Raw genomic sequence first — 19,816 nt, 5'->3', positions numbered from 1 at the left:
ATGACATCAAATTTAATAGACTGAAGCAATAAATTTAATTTTTAAATAAACAAAACCTTTCTTTTATAACCAATATTGTTAATTAAATATATATCTCATACTTGGTTAGATGTAAAATGGTGGTGTGATCACTGAGGGGAGTCTAAAATATGCCATAAATCATGTTCTAACTGTCGTACCTCATTCTTTAATAACATACTTTAAGGATTACGACATGTGCAATATTGTTATTGAAAAATATAAAACAATATTGTTTGATAAAAACATTAAATTTAAACTATTAAAACAACTTTAAAGAAATAAAGGTTAAATAATACATATTTAATTTTAATAATTACAAACTGATAAAACAAAACTAATTTTAATAGTATTATTATATATAGGTATATAATGAAAATTAGTTGAATACAAGTACATGGTAAACATCACTTATTAAAAATAAAATGAATTTTTAGGTTACAAATAAAAACGTGCAATAGCAATATAATGCAAAATTGTAAAATCGTTTTTGATAAATAAATACGTTAAATTATAAATAATAATTTCAGTATAATAAATGAGCGACTTGTTTTAGAAATTAGTATGAATAGATTTAAGTATGGCAGTTTACTTAAGAATACATTATATTTTAAGTTAAGGTATAGAATCATTTTTAAGAACAAATGATTATATTTTTCTGGATATATAATGTAATTACTAATTAATAAGAAATACAATTTATCGTTGTTTTAAAAATTATTAAAACATATTAGTACAAATAATAATAAATATAAATAAATATATTTAACTTTTTGTATAGTAAAAAATTCTTTTTTAACAATAATTACTTCAACGTAGTAAAATTAATTTTGTATTAATATGACATTAATCTCAGAAAAATTATAGAACAGATCTAGGAAAATGCACCTAAAAAATCTAAATTTTATTGAATAAAAAAGCTCTTTACGGGAGTACCCACTGGTTTATATTAATACTATATATGTATTTATATTAGCTTTAAAAAATTTTAAAATATACATTTTTTAATTCCAAACTAATCAATTTCATCACTTAAAATGTATTACCTTCAATATCCGAATCGTTATATTAGATCATATATTATTATTAATTTATTTAACAATATACTCAAAAAATATGATAAATTGAAAGTACCATATTACGCAAATTTAAAAGGCGACACTTTATTTCATATAACCAAGGAAATTACATTTTTATACCTATTTTTCTCAACATTATTTAGTACTATTTAAATTAACTTACTCACTTAAAATATTAATATATATTTAATTTTTTTTTTTTAATCAATTATATTTATTATTATTATTCTTCTACATAGTAAATTAAAAGATTCTTTTATATTTTATTAATTTTATTAGATCATATCTACAGTATACATTAAGTACCAATTAATAGTAAATATGATAAAATGTGTTACTTCGTACGAAGCCAATATTATAAAAAAGAAAACCAATATTAAAGTTAAATACAACAAAATGCATATGTATAGTCTTACATGAAATCTAGATTTACTATGTTAGAATATTTTCTTTGATTTTGTGAGTAGATTTGATTTAAAAAAACTATCTGAAATAAATAATAATTTATTATATTTGTTATAATATTTCAACGCATGTTATTAGGACCTAATCGTGTAAGATTTTTTGTCTTATATTAGTTTTATTTTGAGAGTTATATCATTATTATGTATACCATTAAAACAGAAACAATAATTGTCAAATGCAATTTGAATTTACCGGCTGCTCCCCACCCACATTCAATGTCGTTTTTAAAAGCTTCGGCTAGTGGTTTTTTCCTATCTCCACAAGCAGCTATCTCAAGATCTTCGTCACCAATAAGACACGTAGATTTACTAATTGAATAGTGTTCAACGTCTCTGTATCTATTCGAAGGCACTGTTGACGGGTCTTCTTGGTTACACAAAAATTGACGTTTTTTACGATGCCAAACTTCCATCCAGCTATAAACATAATTACATGACATGCACAAATAAAGCTATATAAAAAAGCTCAACTCATTAAAAATGCAATAATACAACATTTTTTAAATACAAAAAAAAACATAGGTCTATTCAAAAGAAATTAATATTTGAAAAATTGTTTAAACTTGACTACGCTGTCTATTTGTAGTATCAAAATGTTAATGTACCTACTTACTGTTTATATTCGCATATACAAAGTAACATTATACAAAGTGTGTCTTATATTATTACACGCTTGATTTCTTAATGAATATAAACCGATAAAATCGAATTTCAAAAAAAAAAAAGAAAAAACATGTTTCTTTATTTTGTACGTATTTATTTATTATACGCTAACAATTCCATAAAATAAATTTTGTATCTATAATACAGCGTTGACGTCATATCTCTTCAAATGTTACTTTAAACTAATTTATTTACTTCGTTAATACAAACTTACAAGAAATATGTCATACTGTTGTATGAAGCACAATATTATTGCATCATAATATTATTATGTACAACTCCACACAATAATACAACTTTTAAATGTTTAACATGATCCAAACATTGGTATATCATATTATTTATTAATATTTTATTATTTTGTACAAACTCTAAAATCTAATCTATTAACTATTTTTATGAATTGGTATATTATATTATATTTCAACATTTATTTATGTAAATATACTGAGATTTTCTGGAATGATATTTATAGACAACTATGTAAATTAATCTTAGCAAAAAAATACAAAATTACCCAATATTGCAATCACAAGTCCATGGATTCCCAGACACTTTTAGCGAAGTTAAAAATGTTTGACCATGATGATTTGGTGAAATATTAGTAGATGGATTTCCTATTGACTTCAGCGAATTATTTCTAATATCTAAACTTATATTTCTCACAGTCCCCATATGTCGAAAAACGTCACTTGATATTGTTTCCAAACTAGTATTGAAAATTGTCAAATTCAAATTTGGATATCTCAGACCCTAAAAATAATTTTCTATTTATTTAATTAGAACACTTAATATACTAAATACATTTATAAGTCATAAGATTAACAATCATTCAAATTAAATATCCTTACTCGAAAAATATTATTTAATACAAGACCGTGTAAAGCTTTTCCACTAATCGTGAAGTTCCTTAGTTTATATGGAAATAAACCAATTAATTCTTTTCCCATTCGTGATAGTTTATCAACCTGGAACCAAATAAAACACCTTTATAATAATTTAAATACAATCGTACTTAATCATTATTAACGAAATTTGTTGGTATCTAATCATTAATAATATAAAGTATAAACACAAGCTATCTGATTTCCTATACATTATTTAAATCAATATATTAATTAAAATAAAATCGATGGTAAGTAAAGACTATATAGCTACAATTAATTACAAACCAACTATAATATAAACGGTGTATTATATAAAATAATACATAGTCTTTGTTATAAAATGTATGCATCAGCCAAACCTTAAGTAGGAAACAAAAGTTTAAAAATAAACAAATTAAATTAAAAATTCGATTTTTAGACTTTTTCTAATTATTATAATTATTATACTTGCATCAATATTTATAAAATATTATAAAAAAACCATGACCTGATGACTTTTATTTATAGTCTTATTAAGCCACTGAATTACATGAATTACAATTATTAATAAAAATAATAAATTCAATCCTTATTTTTGTACTTGAAACACTTGATTAAATAATCTCATCTAATGGTGAGATAAAATTAATAAGACTCCAGAAAATACTTTTTTTTTTTTTAACAAAAGAACATTATTTGCATATTATACTCAAATTTATTAATTGCCCGTAGTAATTTTAACAGTTTTGTAGGGTAACGAATGATAGTTTATTATATTTACCACTACTACTAATAGCCAATACTTACTTTAAGATTCAAATTTCTAAGAGTATGAACGTCAGAAACTATAGAAGGAATATTGAAATCCTTAATACCAACAAATGTACTGATTACTAGTGTTTGTAAAGATGTCATTTTGTTTAAAGCACCAGTCTGAAAAATAATACATAATAATGAAAATAAATATAGCAGTTTTTTTAAATAATTTTTCTAACTTCAAATGATAAAAATGGCATATAACTCAAATCTAAAGTAATCAACTTTTGAACACCAGTATTTAAAGTACTGTTATTCAAATCATAAATATGATTATTAGATAAATTAAGGTTGTTGAGCTCTGGTAAATTCATAATAATAGATGGAAATCCAATTAATTCATTATGACTTAAATCTAAATTCCGTAGCGATGATAAATTAGAAGCTCTTTCTGGTCCAACAGATGATATTTGGTTTCCAGATAAATCTAAATTTATAAGAGATGGTAGTGGCAATTCTGGTATCTGAAAAAAATATAAAATGACATATTATTATATACACTAATAAAAAAGTAATCCAGTATAAAACACTCACGGATGTTAAAGAAATATTTTTAAGCCCAAGATGTTGAAGCGACTGTTCGAGGCCTAAGAACATACGACCTCTATTTTCAAAACTCAATGCATTATTATGACTTAAGTCAAGGTAAGTTAAATGAATTAAACTCGCAAAGTTTGAATCTTCAAGATGTACCAAACGATTACCAGCAAGATTTAACCGTTTTAAGGACTAAAAAAACAAGATAATTAGTTTAATTCTTGATAATAAAGATTAATATTACTTACTTTAAACCTAGAAAACATTTCAAAAACAGGTAATGCTGTTATTGTGTTGAAAGATAAATCCATATCACGTACAATGCCCGCAGAATGTGTACTAAATGATAAAACGGGCATACGAGACAATTCGTTATGAGCCATGTTTAATACCTCTAAATTATCTTCGCTGAAAAACATGTCTGGTAATACTCGAAGTTTATTATATGATAAATCAACTAATCGAAGTTCAGTGAATCCTTTAAACAAATCATTAGGTAAATCTGCTAAATGATTATGAGATATTTTGAAAACTTGTAGTCTTTTAGATCCCTTAAAGGAATCAAATCCAACTTCAGCGATATTGTTATGTCCAAGATCTAACCATATAAGATTATTTAAGTAACCAAACACATTTCTAGATACTTGATGTAAATTATTAAATGACATGTACAAATAACTTAAGCTTGACTCCATTGGAGAAAAATACTTATCTTCTATACTTTTAATGTTATTATATGAAATATCTAAAACCTAAAAATAAAAAATAAACCACAATAAACATCAAAACCATCGTTTTTCTTTTTTTAAATTTACCCTAATATTTGATTGTACATAGAAGTCCTTTGTAGATACATTATAATGGGATGATAGTTTCGATAATAGATTGTGACTAACGTTCATACGGAAATATGAAAGCATTCCAACCTAAAAAAGTAGTAAGAAAATTTAATAAATATAACTTATGCAACATATGGTTAATCGAGTTTATTTTTATATTACTTGATCTAAAAATGTAAAGTCCATGTGCTTAATATAATTATAAGCCAAATCTAGTTCTTGTAAATAAGGTAAATTTTGAAATGCTTCTATCTCCAACTTTTCAATTTGATTCCCTCTTAAAATTAACCATCTTAAACGCTCCAGATTAGTAAAAGCATGTCTTTCAATACGATTTATTCGATTTCCATCCAAATGAATCTTTCCCAATGATGGTAAATCATCAAAAGATCCTTCTTCAATTTTTTTTAAAGAGTTAAATGACATATATATTTCTTCCAGATGATTGTGACTTCCTTCTTGTCCACCCTAAAAAGTTGAAATTATCAAAAACTTAATCTACCTAATTATAAAATAGTTTTTATCTACTTGAAATGTCCCTTTGTGCAAAGTCTCTATCATGCAATCTTGTAGCTTTAACATCCTTAAATTTGTTTGAGAGTGAAAACTCGATTCTCGAAGATATTGCATATGATTATTACTTAATTCCAAATATTTCAAATTATTCAAATACCGAAAAGCTTCCGCTGGTATTGGTTTAAATGTAGATGCAAAAGCGTGTGACATTTTAAGATATTGAAGAGAATGTCCAATCTATGTTAAAAAATAATTTTTACTTAGAAAAATTTTAATTTTAATTAAAAAACTGTATTTTATAACCTCTTTAAATGCATCAGAATCCAATGTGCTTATTATATTTTCAGACAAATCTAAATATTTTAGTCCATGGACATGCTTAAATGCATGTGCCTTGATTGTTTTTATATCTGACCTTGTGATCTGAAGTTCCTCCATATCAATAGTAAAATTCATAAACATATCTGGTTCTAAAATTGATGTGGTCATCTTTGACAAAGAAAGTCGGCGAAGATACTTAAAACTGATACACAATAATAAGATACTCTACTAGTATTACTACAATTTAATGTTATATTCACATACCCATTAATGGTTTTAATTTGAAGCGGACCATTATTCCATCCAGAGAAATCGAAATCTTGCAAAGAATAAAATTCGTGATAGTAATTATCTTTTTCTTGAGCAATTTGTTTATTATCCTCGCGAGCTACGATCTTTTCGTTTGTTTTTTTCTTCTCGTTTAACTTTATTATCTTTTCTGTTACCTCGTTATGAATAGGAAATAAATTTTTTATTTTATTATCTCCAAGTCCTAATTTCATAAGCATGTTAAAATTTTGCTGTAACTTTTTAATAGGAAATTCTGTTATGTTATTATTTGACACGTCCAATGTATGCAAATATGTTTCGAGGCCTTTGAATGCTTCAGATGATACATTATAGATTTCACAATCGACCATAAATATCTCTCGAATTTTAGTGTTTTGAAATGCTCCATCCTAAAACACTGATAATTATTTAATTGGCCAATACACAGTAAAATTTAAAAAATACCAAATAAATCTTTTATTTTATAACTGTAAAATTGTAATCAATGCATTCTTTTATATTTTATAATTGAATTGATAATTTACACATGTAATGCCAATAAATATTTCTCATAAATTTTAATTTCACGTATTTTTAGATTTTCATTGTTTATTTATAGTTTAACACTAATAAATTCAAATAAGAATTTTCTACGTTCACTAAATTATTTAAATTTCAAATATTTACATTTTAAGTACCTAACACATATTATACAAATGTGTAAGTACAACCAATATGTTTCAATAAAAATAATACCTATATTTATTATTTATATTATAAAATATAAAAATTTTATATTCACTTGAATATGTGTTATTGGATTTCCATTAAAATATGTTTTATTTATAGATTCAAAATTCTGCAAACTTTGTTTTTCTAAAATTTTTATGTGATTATATTCCAAATGAAGTTCGTCTAGAAGAAACTTGTGTCTTCCACCACTCCGTGATGTTACTGATAATAATGATCCTTTTGTATTTTCAATTAAATTATAACTAACATCCAAATATTTCATAAATCTATAAAACATTAATTTTCAATAATTATAAACATAATTTACATACATATGTATATTAATATATTATATATACACTCATAATAAAGTTTAATAAATAAATAATGGTTTGTTTTTTTTTTGTAATTTAACAATAAATAAAACCTGTTTCTTTTACTTAGGCCTATTAAACAAATATTGCTATTAATTTAAAAATTAACTTTCAGGGATCAGAACAACAAAATAGCGTTATTGATATTAAACTAAATATTAATTTATAAGCAACTATCGACTTATATAAAAATCATTAAACTTACTTCATCGCTGATGACGATAAATGCATGTATGGAATAAATTTCAACAAATTATCAGCCAAATTAAGTCTGTATAATTGTAATGGACCGTCTTGAAATGCATTTACATGTATTTCAGAAATCATATTACCAGATAAATCAAGTGTTTCTAGAAACATAAGTCCATCAAAAGCCCTGTATGGCAAATATGTAAGTGCATTATTTGCAAGCTTTAAAACTCTAAGAGTATTCTCCAATCCATTCCAATCACCCATCTTTATCTCTGATATTTGATTGCCTAATATAATATCAATAATATTATAGTTAATAAATAATTTTATAATTCCCAGTAGGTAATAAATTGTACACTTCAACGAGTTCAACGCATACCTGACAAATTAAGTACTTTTAATTTTAATAATATTCGTAACGCCCGACTTGGGACATAATTTAAATAAGTATTAATTAATTCTAGTTCCCATAATGAATGCTCTAATCCATATAAAGAATCATCATTTAAATTTGGCAATGGATTGTCTTGGATTGTCATCTTATAAAGACCTAAAATATAAGACTGAATTATAGATTATATTTATATATATATACACGGATAGTTTTATAATTCATAAGATGTTATTCAATGACTCATTTTGTTATGATAGACTTCTAACTTCATGAATATCATCTGTAAAAAGTGACTTCTCAGCTCCTAGCAAGCCTTTCTATCAAACATTATTCATTATCATTTAAGCTTATTTTACAAAACTAATATAGATTATTAAATTTAAACAAAGAATAATATATATATATATATATATATATATATATATACTTCTTATTAAAAATTTTTAAATATATTTGAACAATATATGAAATAATATAGTAAGTAAGATATTTTTCAAAATTTTACCAACGTATATTGTTATTTAAACTTAATGATAAGTTAGTAATATATTTTAATGTTAATGAGAAATAGTTACATAATAACACTAAATGCATCTGTAATTATTAGTAATAATAATAATAAATAACGATTATTCTAATGACTAATGTTAAGTTGAATATAATAATTATTATTAATTAGGGCTGGGATTTTGATGCAAATGCATTTTTTTCTGGCGTTTTGAAACGTTGGTCCGTAGGTATAAAATGTGTTTTAGGTGATACTGATTATTATGAAGTAACTTTTTTGCATTTTTTGACAAAACTAACCTTATATGCATTTTTTGACGATTTTAGTGCATTTTCTTAGTTTTTAGAGCATTTTTCACAGTTTATTCATAAAATGAACAAAAATTATTGCGACTAACAAAAGACTTTCGGCAAACTGCCGACGGTACGAATATTAAATTATATAGCACGACGAGTTATTCGATAACAATTTTTTTTTTAAATTATTATTTTAGAATTAATTAATAAGAAAACAGAAGTACAAGCGAACTAAAAAAGTAACAGCGACCAATACTATTAAAAAAAAAAAAAAATTAAAAAAAATATACTACTGTGGTATCTTTTAAAAATTTTTTCCAATTTTTAGGCTATCATAAATATAATTTAAAAGCATTTTTATAATAAATTTTTTGAGTTTTTAAGTCATTTTTGCATTTTTTTAGGACATTTTTTGTGATTTTTTTAGGATATTAATATCCCAGCTCTAATAATAATTAATAAGAAAATAAAACAAAAATAAAATTATTAAATTATTAAAATTACTGTTATTGAAGTATATATTGACATGGGTAAAATAATAAATTAACTGCAATTTTTCTATACAAGTGATTTCATTTAAGTCGATGATAATTGAATATAAAAAAAAAAATAGTAACTATACTATTTTGATAACTTTGCCGATTTTTGAGAGTAATTACTCTTAATATGGCGAGAATTAGATGTAAACACTTTTACCAATGATTTATTATATATTGTGCAAATAATCAAAAAGAAATATAAAAAAAAATATTTCCTCGTAAATAATTTAAAAATAAAATTACATTGAAGACTATTTTTAACCACTAACCAAAAACCAAAAAAATCATGGTTTTCAAACAATTAACCGCGGTTAACATTAAATCTGATATAGGCACCTATCTAAAGAAATGTTTATTGATTACCATAATATCAATGCATAACAATAAATGATGACTCATTTACTTAAATTTTCAACACGTACAGAAGCGATTATAGGAATCAAAGTTTATTGTTACGTACCGTGTTATTTTACACATATATATTATACGGAGAGGTGATGTGTATACCGATGGAATAACATATTCAAACAGTGTAGTATCGAACGGCTATGGCGATCACCTGCACATCGTGATATTTAATATAATGAATAAGACATGATCACACGTCCTGGACTTCTCAGAAATGATGAGTAAACGATAGTGTTAACATTGTACTATTTAATATGACAATCAAGACTTGAAACACGTCTTGTAATTCTTAGAACCGATGAAATCGCAGGAAAGGCGCCCAACTGAATAATACATTTAATTTAGAGAGCTCCTTTAGGTCATCGGAAGTCACCACCTCCTCAGTCACCACTCTTGACGGTTAACCATATATAAGGGAGACCAGGGCAAGAGCTCAGCAGACGGTTAGGGATATTCGAGACGCTCAGAGGCAGGTCGTAACACCACTCACGGTCTCGTCTATCAGTATTTCAGAGGCAGGTCGTAACACCACTCACACCATCTTGTGCTTATAAAATTGTATTCTTGTACGAGTTAATTGTATTAGGTAAATAAAGACTTAATCTTTTAACTTGCAAACATTAGTATTTCTATTTCTACGTTGATATATGAATCGACGTTGACATAAGGGACGCAACATTATATAACAATTTAAGTCCTAATTTATTTAGTAAAATCGACCAAAATTGACATTTTATATAAATTATTTACTTATATGTATGTATTAGTTAACAAACACCGAATAGAACAATTTACCAGTATTGACGAGGAAGTAAGGCTCTATGCTGTCCAAGTCATTGTTCCTAAGATGAAGTGTCGACAACCTAGAACGGTTTATAGTCGGTGGTATGCGTGGAAAGTACACATCAACACAATGTACTTCACCCAAACTGTCGTATGACTTGGTGCATGAACACAAAGGATTGAACGTACAAGGCTGAAAGTCTTGCAAAAAACTTTCAACTCCCGTGCAGGGTATCCATAATATCGACAATGCAAATACCATAAATGCATATCCTATGTTTGTGGCAGTCTGTAATTAAATAACTTCAGATTTAAGTATATTTTAAAGTAATAAATACATTAAGTAGATATGGAATACGCTCAATAACATTCATGTATATTAATGACATTAATAAGCGAATGTATGGGCTTCAAAATATGTTTTAACAAATAAATAAATGCAACCGGAAGAATAATGTGTGTAACAAAATTTGAAACAATCAAGTAATGCATCTCACAATTCTTGAAAAATAATTGGTGTTAAATGAATGATTAAAATGAAAAGCAAGGGTCATGCTATACTATAATTATGACGTGGTCATTAAGATATTTTTCAATGAAGAAATTTAAAAATAAAATAGAGTATCACCATGTTTAATTAGAATACCATAAATAGGTAGACATTATGAAATATTATTAATTTTACATTTATAATGAATATACGCTATCACATTAATTGTATATTAAATGATAATACACTACTTAATTATTCTCAATATTTATTAATACGTACTAAAAGTTATTCATTGAGTTTATACTTAATGATAAAAAAGACCATACGAAAATTAGTATTAAAACATTGAATGACATGACTAAAAATAAAATTAGGTAATGTTATTTTCCATCATATTCAATTTACTCAACGTTATTTTACAACCTATACGGAGCTCGAACTCATATCAATGAGCCCCAAAACATTCTCGTCTAGTATCTTACTGTTAAAACATAATAAATTATTACATAAAATGTTAAGGGTACGCAGTTTATAAACATTTGTTTTCTAATTAAAAGCTATTTATGCAGTCGCATTAATCGACTAAATCTAAAATAAAGTACTACGTATTTGCAGCGCACATGTGCACATTTACCTCCTAGGAATGTTAAATAGGTGTGTGACATCGATTCGTTTAAAATTTGTAACATACAATTTAAGAACATTATTAATAACATTGCATTAAATATTTAAGATATACTAAACCTAATAGCTCTGATCGTGAAATGCCAATATCTCTGGTGTTAATCTCTGGTATTGAATATATAATTTAAATTACACCTTTAATATTATTCAGATATTTACTATTTACATTTATTTAAGTTAATAAAGAAATATTACATACCGTATGTTATTAATCAAACAAGTAATCGAATCTTAAGAAATTCACGTTCTATTAAGCAACCGCCCACAATGTTAAACTAACGTTGATTTGTTTTTCTCAAGAAAGAGGTTCGTAACCCATTGTCTACTTTAATTAATTGTTTTTTATCATACTCCTAACGTCAGCGCATAATACTTTAATAAAACTATAAAGGAAAAAATACATTTATATATTGTATTCTACTTGTAAACTCAAATACTTATATATTTGCCTAATAATGAATCTAAAATATTAGAATTTGTTAATAATATAATAAAGTTTAAAGACCATTTTAAAATGTATTAGAATATTTTTTTAAATTCTAAGTGGAGCGTAGAATGCATTAATTTTACAATCATATCTAAAAATACTCAAATAAATCAAATTCAGTATATTTTCTGATATAAAATTCAAACTAATTAGGTTAGGATATTAATACTATTATATACATAATTTGATTATCTACATTTCTTAATAATTGGATAAAACAAAAAAAACTTAGAAAAACTGAAATTTTAACACAAAATTACAATTTTTTTTTAAATCAATTATATTATTTTGTTATAATTCAAAAATATTTTTCTTGTGAGTTTGAAGTTTTTACGTATTTTATTATATTTTATATACACAATGACTTTTTTTTATGATATTTCAATTAATTGTGTACTTATTTACACCACGAACCTATTCACACCATTCAACACTATAATTCTACCATATTATTAATAATAAAATAATTGAATATAATAGCAATATAAATATATTATCATAAAATATATCTATATATATATAGATAGATATATATCAATAGGCTAACTGACCATCTTCGCTCAGAATCGTTTTTTGTACCTGCCTCTTCAATAATTTATCATTGAGTTCAAATTTAACGTATACTTTACAGTGACTTACACAATGACGAGATACGCTCAACACCTTCTGTACAACGTAGTAGTTTCCTACTTCTTTCCCCTTTTTTTATTTTTAACCTGATTTATAGAAGCATTTTTAATATAATTGAATTAACAAATTTAATTAATTAAATTAAGCTACAATTGAAGTATGATTAACGATCCTAACACAAAAGTCATCTCTATATAATTATACATACAAAAGATTAAACGCTGTATAAGTAGCATAAAATACTTTTAAAATATTAATGTTTTGAAAAAATCATTCAGAAATTAAACCCTGTAGGTGTTATGTAATAAATAAATATAACGTACTTAAAAAGTTAATGAGGGGAGGATAGAATTAAATTGTATCAAATAATAATAAAGATACAAATTTATAATACATAAGATTATTAAAATTTAAAAATATTATATAAAACACTTATAGGTACGAGCTAAAAGGATTCCCATAATCCCCTTTCATTTACCCACCACTATTTTACGATACTAAAATTATTTTATTTATTCACTATAGCTTCTTATTGTATACATTTTTATTCATTTATTCTATTATATTATTATTAAGATCCTTAAAGATACTTAATCTTTTATTTTTATACAAAATCTAATAAAAATTATATTATTAAATCATATTTTGATTAGGTATTAAAAATCTTAATTTATTTTTGAACGGAAACAAAAATTTAACTTATGTATTTTAAACATAAGATTTAAAATATCTACAAAAAACTTTTTGTGCAATAATAACTTTATAAAAACAATATTTTTATAATAGTATCTATAATAATTTAGAATGAACAAAAAAGACTTTCGTAGTGCTGTAAAGATCATTTTTAAAAAAATATTTTAATAATTATTCTTAAAAATGAAGTTTAAGTAGGATGCATTAAAAAAAAAAAATGTAAAAAATTATAGGCACTCAAATTTGTAAAATTAATTTTTCTTTTCATATAGTTTCTATAGCTCACAAAATGTGTAATTATTTCATTTTAACACTATGTACTTCTATATTTATTTTTCGGGATTAAAAGCGTATTACAGATTAAAGTTCAATATAATATCTAAATGCAAGTAAAATCGGAATAAAAGGAATATAATTGCAATTAAAAGCGTAAAATTCGATAATAGGCAAATTGAGAGTTCCAAAATTTATTTGAACAAGTACCTACCGAATCTTTTACTCAAATCCTAAACACCCAAGTTCTTTACAAAATTGGGTTTTAAACATGTGGGACTATTATAACATGTTGCTAAAAATAAGTCAGAAATCCTATATGCCATAGGTTTATAAAATTATGATTTTTAATAGGTGCGACAAGTACAGGAATATTAATATTGTGTATCTCACCATTTTTTTTCTTCTTTGTTTTCTTTGTTTTTTGTAAAAATTCTAATCGTTCCCACTACACTCGCTACGGTCGTTTACAGTTGATTTACATTTTTAGAGCAAATATAATGACAACATAATAATCTGACTCACCAACATGTTCCCGTATTGGTAAGCTAGTTAAACGCCGTCCGAACACTACTCTGTCCGTCCGAATGCCCGCGCGGTCTCCCATTACAAACGAAACAATAATTGACGAGCATTTGAAAGTTTTCTCCCAACCGATTCCAATATAGGATTAGCAACGATATATGTATAATGTACAGTTATAGTGCCGTGTACATTAAGTGTGCGTGCACGTGTCCACATGTCGCGGGTCTCGTACAATACCGCTTGACGCTTGACCTTACGGGGACCACAGAGTTTTATAAATATTGTTAATATAATGTACGGTAATATGAACTGCGGTGGCGTAAGGATGTCCGTTGATGAATGCCCCTCTGTTCTTGAATTTTTTTTTTGTTTACCTACAATGATATAATACAATAGTCGAATTAGCATGGCATTAAATAAAATAAAAAATTAACCAGGCTATGAAAAAAAAAAAGTTAATCAATGCAGGGGGTCAATGACAAATTATGCCAACCGGATATTATCGGAACTTTTACGGATGAGCCGCGGTCGATAGTAGGCAGCGGACTATTACTTATTATTATTAATAACTAGAGGCATTTCTGCTTTGTGGCTGTAGAGAAAAATATATTGAACAACGGCAATGAAAAAGACATTGTTTTTTGATGCCGCCAAAAATGAAAATGATTTATGAGATTAAAAAACTACGTATACTTTTTGAAAATTCAACATTACATGATGTTTTTATTAAATGCAAAAAATATATAAGTTAATTTTTTCAGTAATTACTTATTTGAAAAAAAAACGTATTCTATAAAACTTCAAAATAAGCATGCATTTACACTCTAAAAACTTCATTAAATGCATTCAGGACAGAACAAATTTGAAGACCGGTCGAATAGCTCTCGTGGGCCGAACTGTTTTTAAGTCCAACACCAATCATTTATTTAATTATAATCATGTGTACATATTTTTTTTTAATGGCTATAACATTATTTAATGATTATTGCAAAAAATATTTAATACATGCAATTATAGGTAATTAATTTGAACAAAATAATCTCTATTAATTTATTTATTTTATCTGTTTATAATGTGTATAGTTCACTAAATCTATATCGGCAATAATATTTGATACATTTTTGCGCGAAAATACGAGATATGGCGAATTTATGCAGTATTGGGTCGTGTTGTGTGCCCGTGACGGAAAGCGTCCACTGCGTAATTGCCTAATATACTGATATGAATTAATATAGGTACCTACGCATAATACGTATATTAATGCGTATAATATAATACCGTATTATTTTAATGTGAAGTCTTCGTCGTCAAATGTATTTCGAGAAACATTTCTATAGCATACACAGAAATGACAAGAAATATTATTATACCTATCGCCTCATAACATATATCTAATATCTAGGTACGTTGTTCGTATTAGACGGACGTACATTCGGCGAAAAGGATAATTTATCCAATTGACCATTTACTACGTATGTGCCTATTATACGCGAATATGGTCAATAGTCGGTCATATATACAATCGGTGGCGTAAGCAGACATTTCAAATGGGGAGAGATGTATTGTAGCAAAATATATAATGTGATTTTATTTATGCCGCATACACGCATTATATACACGTATTGATATTGCCATATATTGCTGTATACGTTTAATTAAAGTAAAAAGAAAATATATTTTGTCAATGGTCAAAAGTATAAGAAAGATATCTTCCTTTGACTTCTTTTCAACTCAACGTATCATCCCTTACTTATTTTTCATTAGCCCTCCTATATAGTCTCGATTGAGGATTATAAATTTATACTTTATAATCCAAGAAAATTTCGTCTCGTCTCGTTAGATTTCCTACAAACTGACAAATCACACAATATCCACAATAATTGTAGGTATTGTTTATTACCAACCACCTACTCTATTACTCCTCTACTCACTCGCTTACTGTCCAAACTTCTAAACTTATACTTCAATATTTAAGATTCTAAGTGAATGTATGATTTTTTCTTATCAACATTATGATTCGTAGAATTACTCCGGTACCTACTCGAAACTTTTAAGTATATTATTATATTTTTTGTACACTAGATGACAGCTTCAAGTACCTACAATGTTATTGGAAAAAAATGTTTTAACCTACCATATTACTTATAACAAAATATTATATTACCTACTATGATAGCAATATAAATGTATATTGTAAAATATATTAACGATATATTGTAGTCTGTTTTCGTTTGGAATCGTATTTTGTATGCAAGACCCATCGTTTAATTGCCTAAAATAATTTAACGCATACATCACAACAATGGTTACTCTTCAATGACGAGGTTCGCTGAACATCTACTGCTCATCGGAGCGGTAACCTATTTTCCACTTTAAAAAGTAAAAAAAAAATCTATTATAGTGAATCAAGAAAGAAAAAATACACGCAATTATATACATTTTTAAAATATTTATGGCTAAGACAATGGACAAAACTCCGTGAAATCAAAAATACAATATATCAATGGCCTAACCTCAATCTCAACCGAAGAGAAAGAATAGTTATCAATAATCTCCGGATTGGCTACACAACCTAACACAAAAGTTCTTTATGGCTAAAGAAGAACCTCCTCAATGCTCAACCTGCGGAATCATCTTAACAGTCAAGCACTTAATAACTGAATGCTTTAAGTACGCAGAAGACGCCAAAAAACATAACATCTCATCTAACATAGACGAAGCTTTAAGCCCCAACACGAAACATATCAACAACATTGTCAATTTTTTTAAGAAAAATTTTTAAGAAAACCGACTCAACCAAATCTAGAGCAATACGGCATCGCAACATACCCCAATACGGAACAGCCATAAACAATGTATTATTATTAAGCATACCTGTATTTATCTAAACGTACACATGTTAAGTTAAAAAAAAAAAAACTGTAACTAATGGCCTTTGCAGCCGATGTATTTTAAAATCAATAAAAAAAAATACATATATATTTTATAATCGAACATAAATAATTTCAAAACTGTTAATCGTGGAAATTATTTTTTAGCCATTACAAAATACAAACATGGACAGTGAAAATATTACCTATATCGATATATTATAGATATACTCATTATCCGTATGATCATGGAACATAAAAATACCTGCACAAGAGCGTCATACATTTAAATATGTTATACCTACTTTTAAAAATAATTGTTCGTTTGTTAAAAAACAAAAATAATATTTTTCTGCGGGTCAAGTCGTAGGTACCATACGAATGGCCAAGTGTATAAGTGTAAACATTATTTATAGTAGGGAGTAATTTATTTTACACAATATTTCAATGTGATCCCTTGTGTATTTACTATTTTTGATGGCGTTGTTAAAGTTTGTCCGGTGGAATTAATAAACGTGGTCAACCTGACACAGTTTTAGAACAAAAATTCCCGTGTTCCATTTCGGTTGACTGAAGTCATTACATAAATAATGTGTACATGTAAGACTTCCTTGACCAATAGACACTAGGTAGATATATAAGCCTTTAGGTCATTTCTAAGTAGATAATCACGCCGCGAGTATAAAACAAATATCCAGGTGCTTACCTACAATTAATATATAATAATATAAGCATTCTTTAATATTACATTTACATAGTTATTGTAGGTAGCGAACATCGTTTTAGTCAAATCTATGTTTATAAAGCATCGTTTTATAACAAAATTAATAAGTAAAAAAAAAAATGTATTATGAAACAAGTGTAACTTAGAAATATTGATACAATGATGTAATATAATGTTTTAAATTTAAAAGATTAAAGTGTACATCATGATTTCAATTAAAATATACTTACGATCAGTTCTACCCCTAAACAATCGGCAATATAAATAAAAAAAATTAAACACTACAATGACATGAATCACACCAAGAAAAGATCACTCAGTAACAAAACCTTAAAATCTAAAATTTCAAAGAATAGTCAGTGGATAACCCCCCCCCCCCAAAAAAAAAAAAAAAAAAACCCGGGGAAAACCCCCCCCCCCCCCCCCCCAAAAAAAAAAAAACCGTGGTAATAGTCACTTACTCATCCTGTTATAAAGCAGATTTTCGGACAATGATTATTTGGGCGTGGGTATAATACAGTTTTGACCAAAAAATGAATAGTCCGTTTGGACAAGTGAAATAAATTTTACCTAAGCGATGTATGGACTTAGATTCTAACGACATTGGTACCTATATCATACTTTATATTATTTTATACCAATATATTTTAGAATTTAAAGAATAAAGAGTTTATTATTAATCATGAATATTGTACGGATGAGATTTAATTTTATTATTTATAACTGTAGAACATATAAATTAATTTACTTATAAATCTGTTCAAACTAATTCGCAAAACAATATTTTTTGTAAAATAAGTACTCTCGCCTAAGCAGACCACATTTCGACTCAATTAACCCAAACCAAGCTAATCGCCACTCGTAAAAATATTAAATTTATGCGGATACCTTCCCATGTAATAATAAGAGGAAATTAATTTGCCAACAGAGCTCTTCACAAAGCAAGCAAAAATATAGCAAACTCCGTCGAAAAAATATCCTTCGACAATATATCCATATCAATTAAAATTAAAACCATCTTGTCGTGGCAACACTTCTGGGACCACTTACAGGATGGTTTTACCACTTACCAATAAACTTGAATCCATCAATAGTTCTGCGAAATAAATTAAGTCCAACAGTAGTAGATGTAAATTCATTTGTAGCATAAATAAATAGTTTAAAATTAGTCTCAATATTTTTAAAACTGCATTGTAAATAGACATGTCACATAAAGTAATACCTAAATAATTAAATAAATATATAGTAACAAAAAGTAATCAATTTCCAATAAATAATATTATTTTGAACAACATAACTAAAATTGGTATACTATGGAATTACTTAACTTATTAATTAATCGACATAATACACAGGTTATGATATTAAAATTTTATTTTTCATTAATTTTGTAGATACTATTGTTTATTCATAAGCTTGAAAGTCAAAATTAAGTGATGTGGATAAAAACTTAGTAAAAATAAAAAATGACACCGACATTAATGGGTAATCATTATCTCTAATTAGTTATTAGAATTTAACTATTCTAAAAGTAAATATGCCTCTAAAATATAAAAATTATACAATATAATACCTACTTTTTATTATTAATTATAAAATATTACTTCATCAAAACACATATTGAACAAAACTTTGATAAAATATGGAATTATATTATCATTATTTAAGTTCTAATATACATACATAAATCAAGAACTAATTAAAAAAAAATATTTTAATACAATATTTGTTTTATTTTTATAACAAATCAAAGTCCATTTGTTATATTGTTATACAAGTATACAACTTTCACTTAACATATATATTGAAACATTTTAAGCAG

At 26.0% G+C, this 19,816-nt stretch overlaps 1 protein-coding gene across 2 annotated transcripts; it reads right to left on the bottom strand.

Annotated features, from left to right (window-relative positions):
- Window positions 1–1,507: 1,507 nt before the first annotated feature.
- LOC112591921 (chaoptin) lies at window positions 1,508–14,471 on the bottom strand. 2 transcript variants are annotated; one of them, XM_025335864.1, is made up of 17 exons: window positions 14,401–14,471; window positions 10,628–10,904; window positions 8,067–8,237; window positions 7,701–7,974; window positions 7,192–7,408; window positions 6,384–6,799; window positions 6,102–6,321; window positions 5,811–6,035; window positions 5,445–5,750; window positions 5,259–5,369; window positions 4,692–5,195; window positions 4,441–4,635; window positions 4,086–4,370; window positions 3,898–4,023; window positions 3,076–3,192; window positions 2,742–2,977; window positions 1,508–1,978 (listed from the first exon to the last, which is right to left on the bottom strand). In XM_025335864.1, the coding sequence occupies exons 1-17, from the start codon at window positions 14,404–14,406 to the stop codon at window positions 1,690–1,692; spliced, it is 3,975 nt and encodes a 1,324-aa protein (XP_025191649.1). In that variant the 5' UTR covers window positions 14,407–14,471; the 3' UTR covers window positions 1,508–1,689. The 2 variants fall into 2 exon arrangements, with proteins under 2 accessions (XP_025191649.1, XP_025191650.1); XM_025335865.1 differs by having other exon boundaries at window positions 1,690–1,978; window positions 14,269–14,455.
- Between the last annotated feature and the right edge of the window lie 5,345 nt (window positions 14,472–19,816).

The sequence above is a fragment of the Melanaphis sacchari genome, unplaced genomic scaffold (assembly GCF_002803265.2).
Source record: "Melanaphis sacchari strain LSU unplaced genomic scaffold, SCAv2.0 Contig147_pilon_pilon, whole genome shotgun sequence".
NCBI lineage: Eukaryota > Metazoa > Arthropoda > Insecta > Hemiptera > Aphididae > Melanaphis > Melanaphis sacchari.
This window is presented reverse-complemented; position numbering and strand designations above follow the sequence as displayed.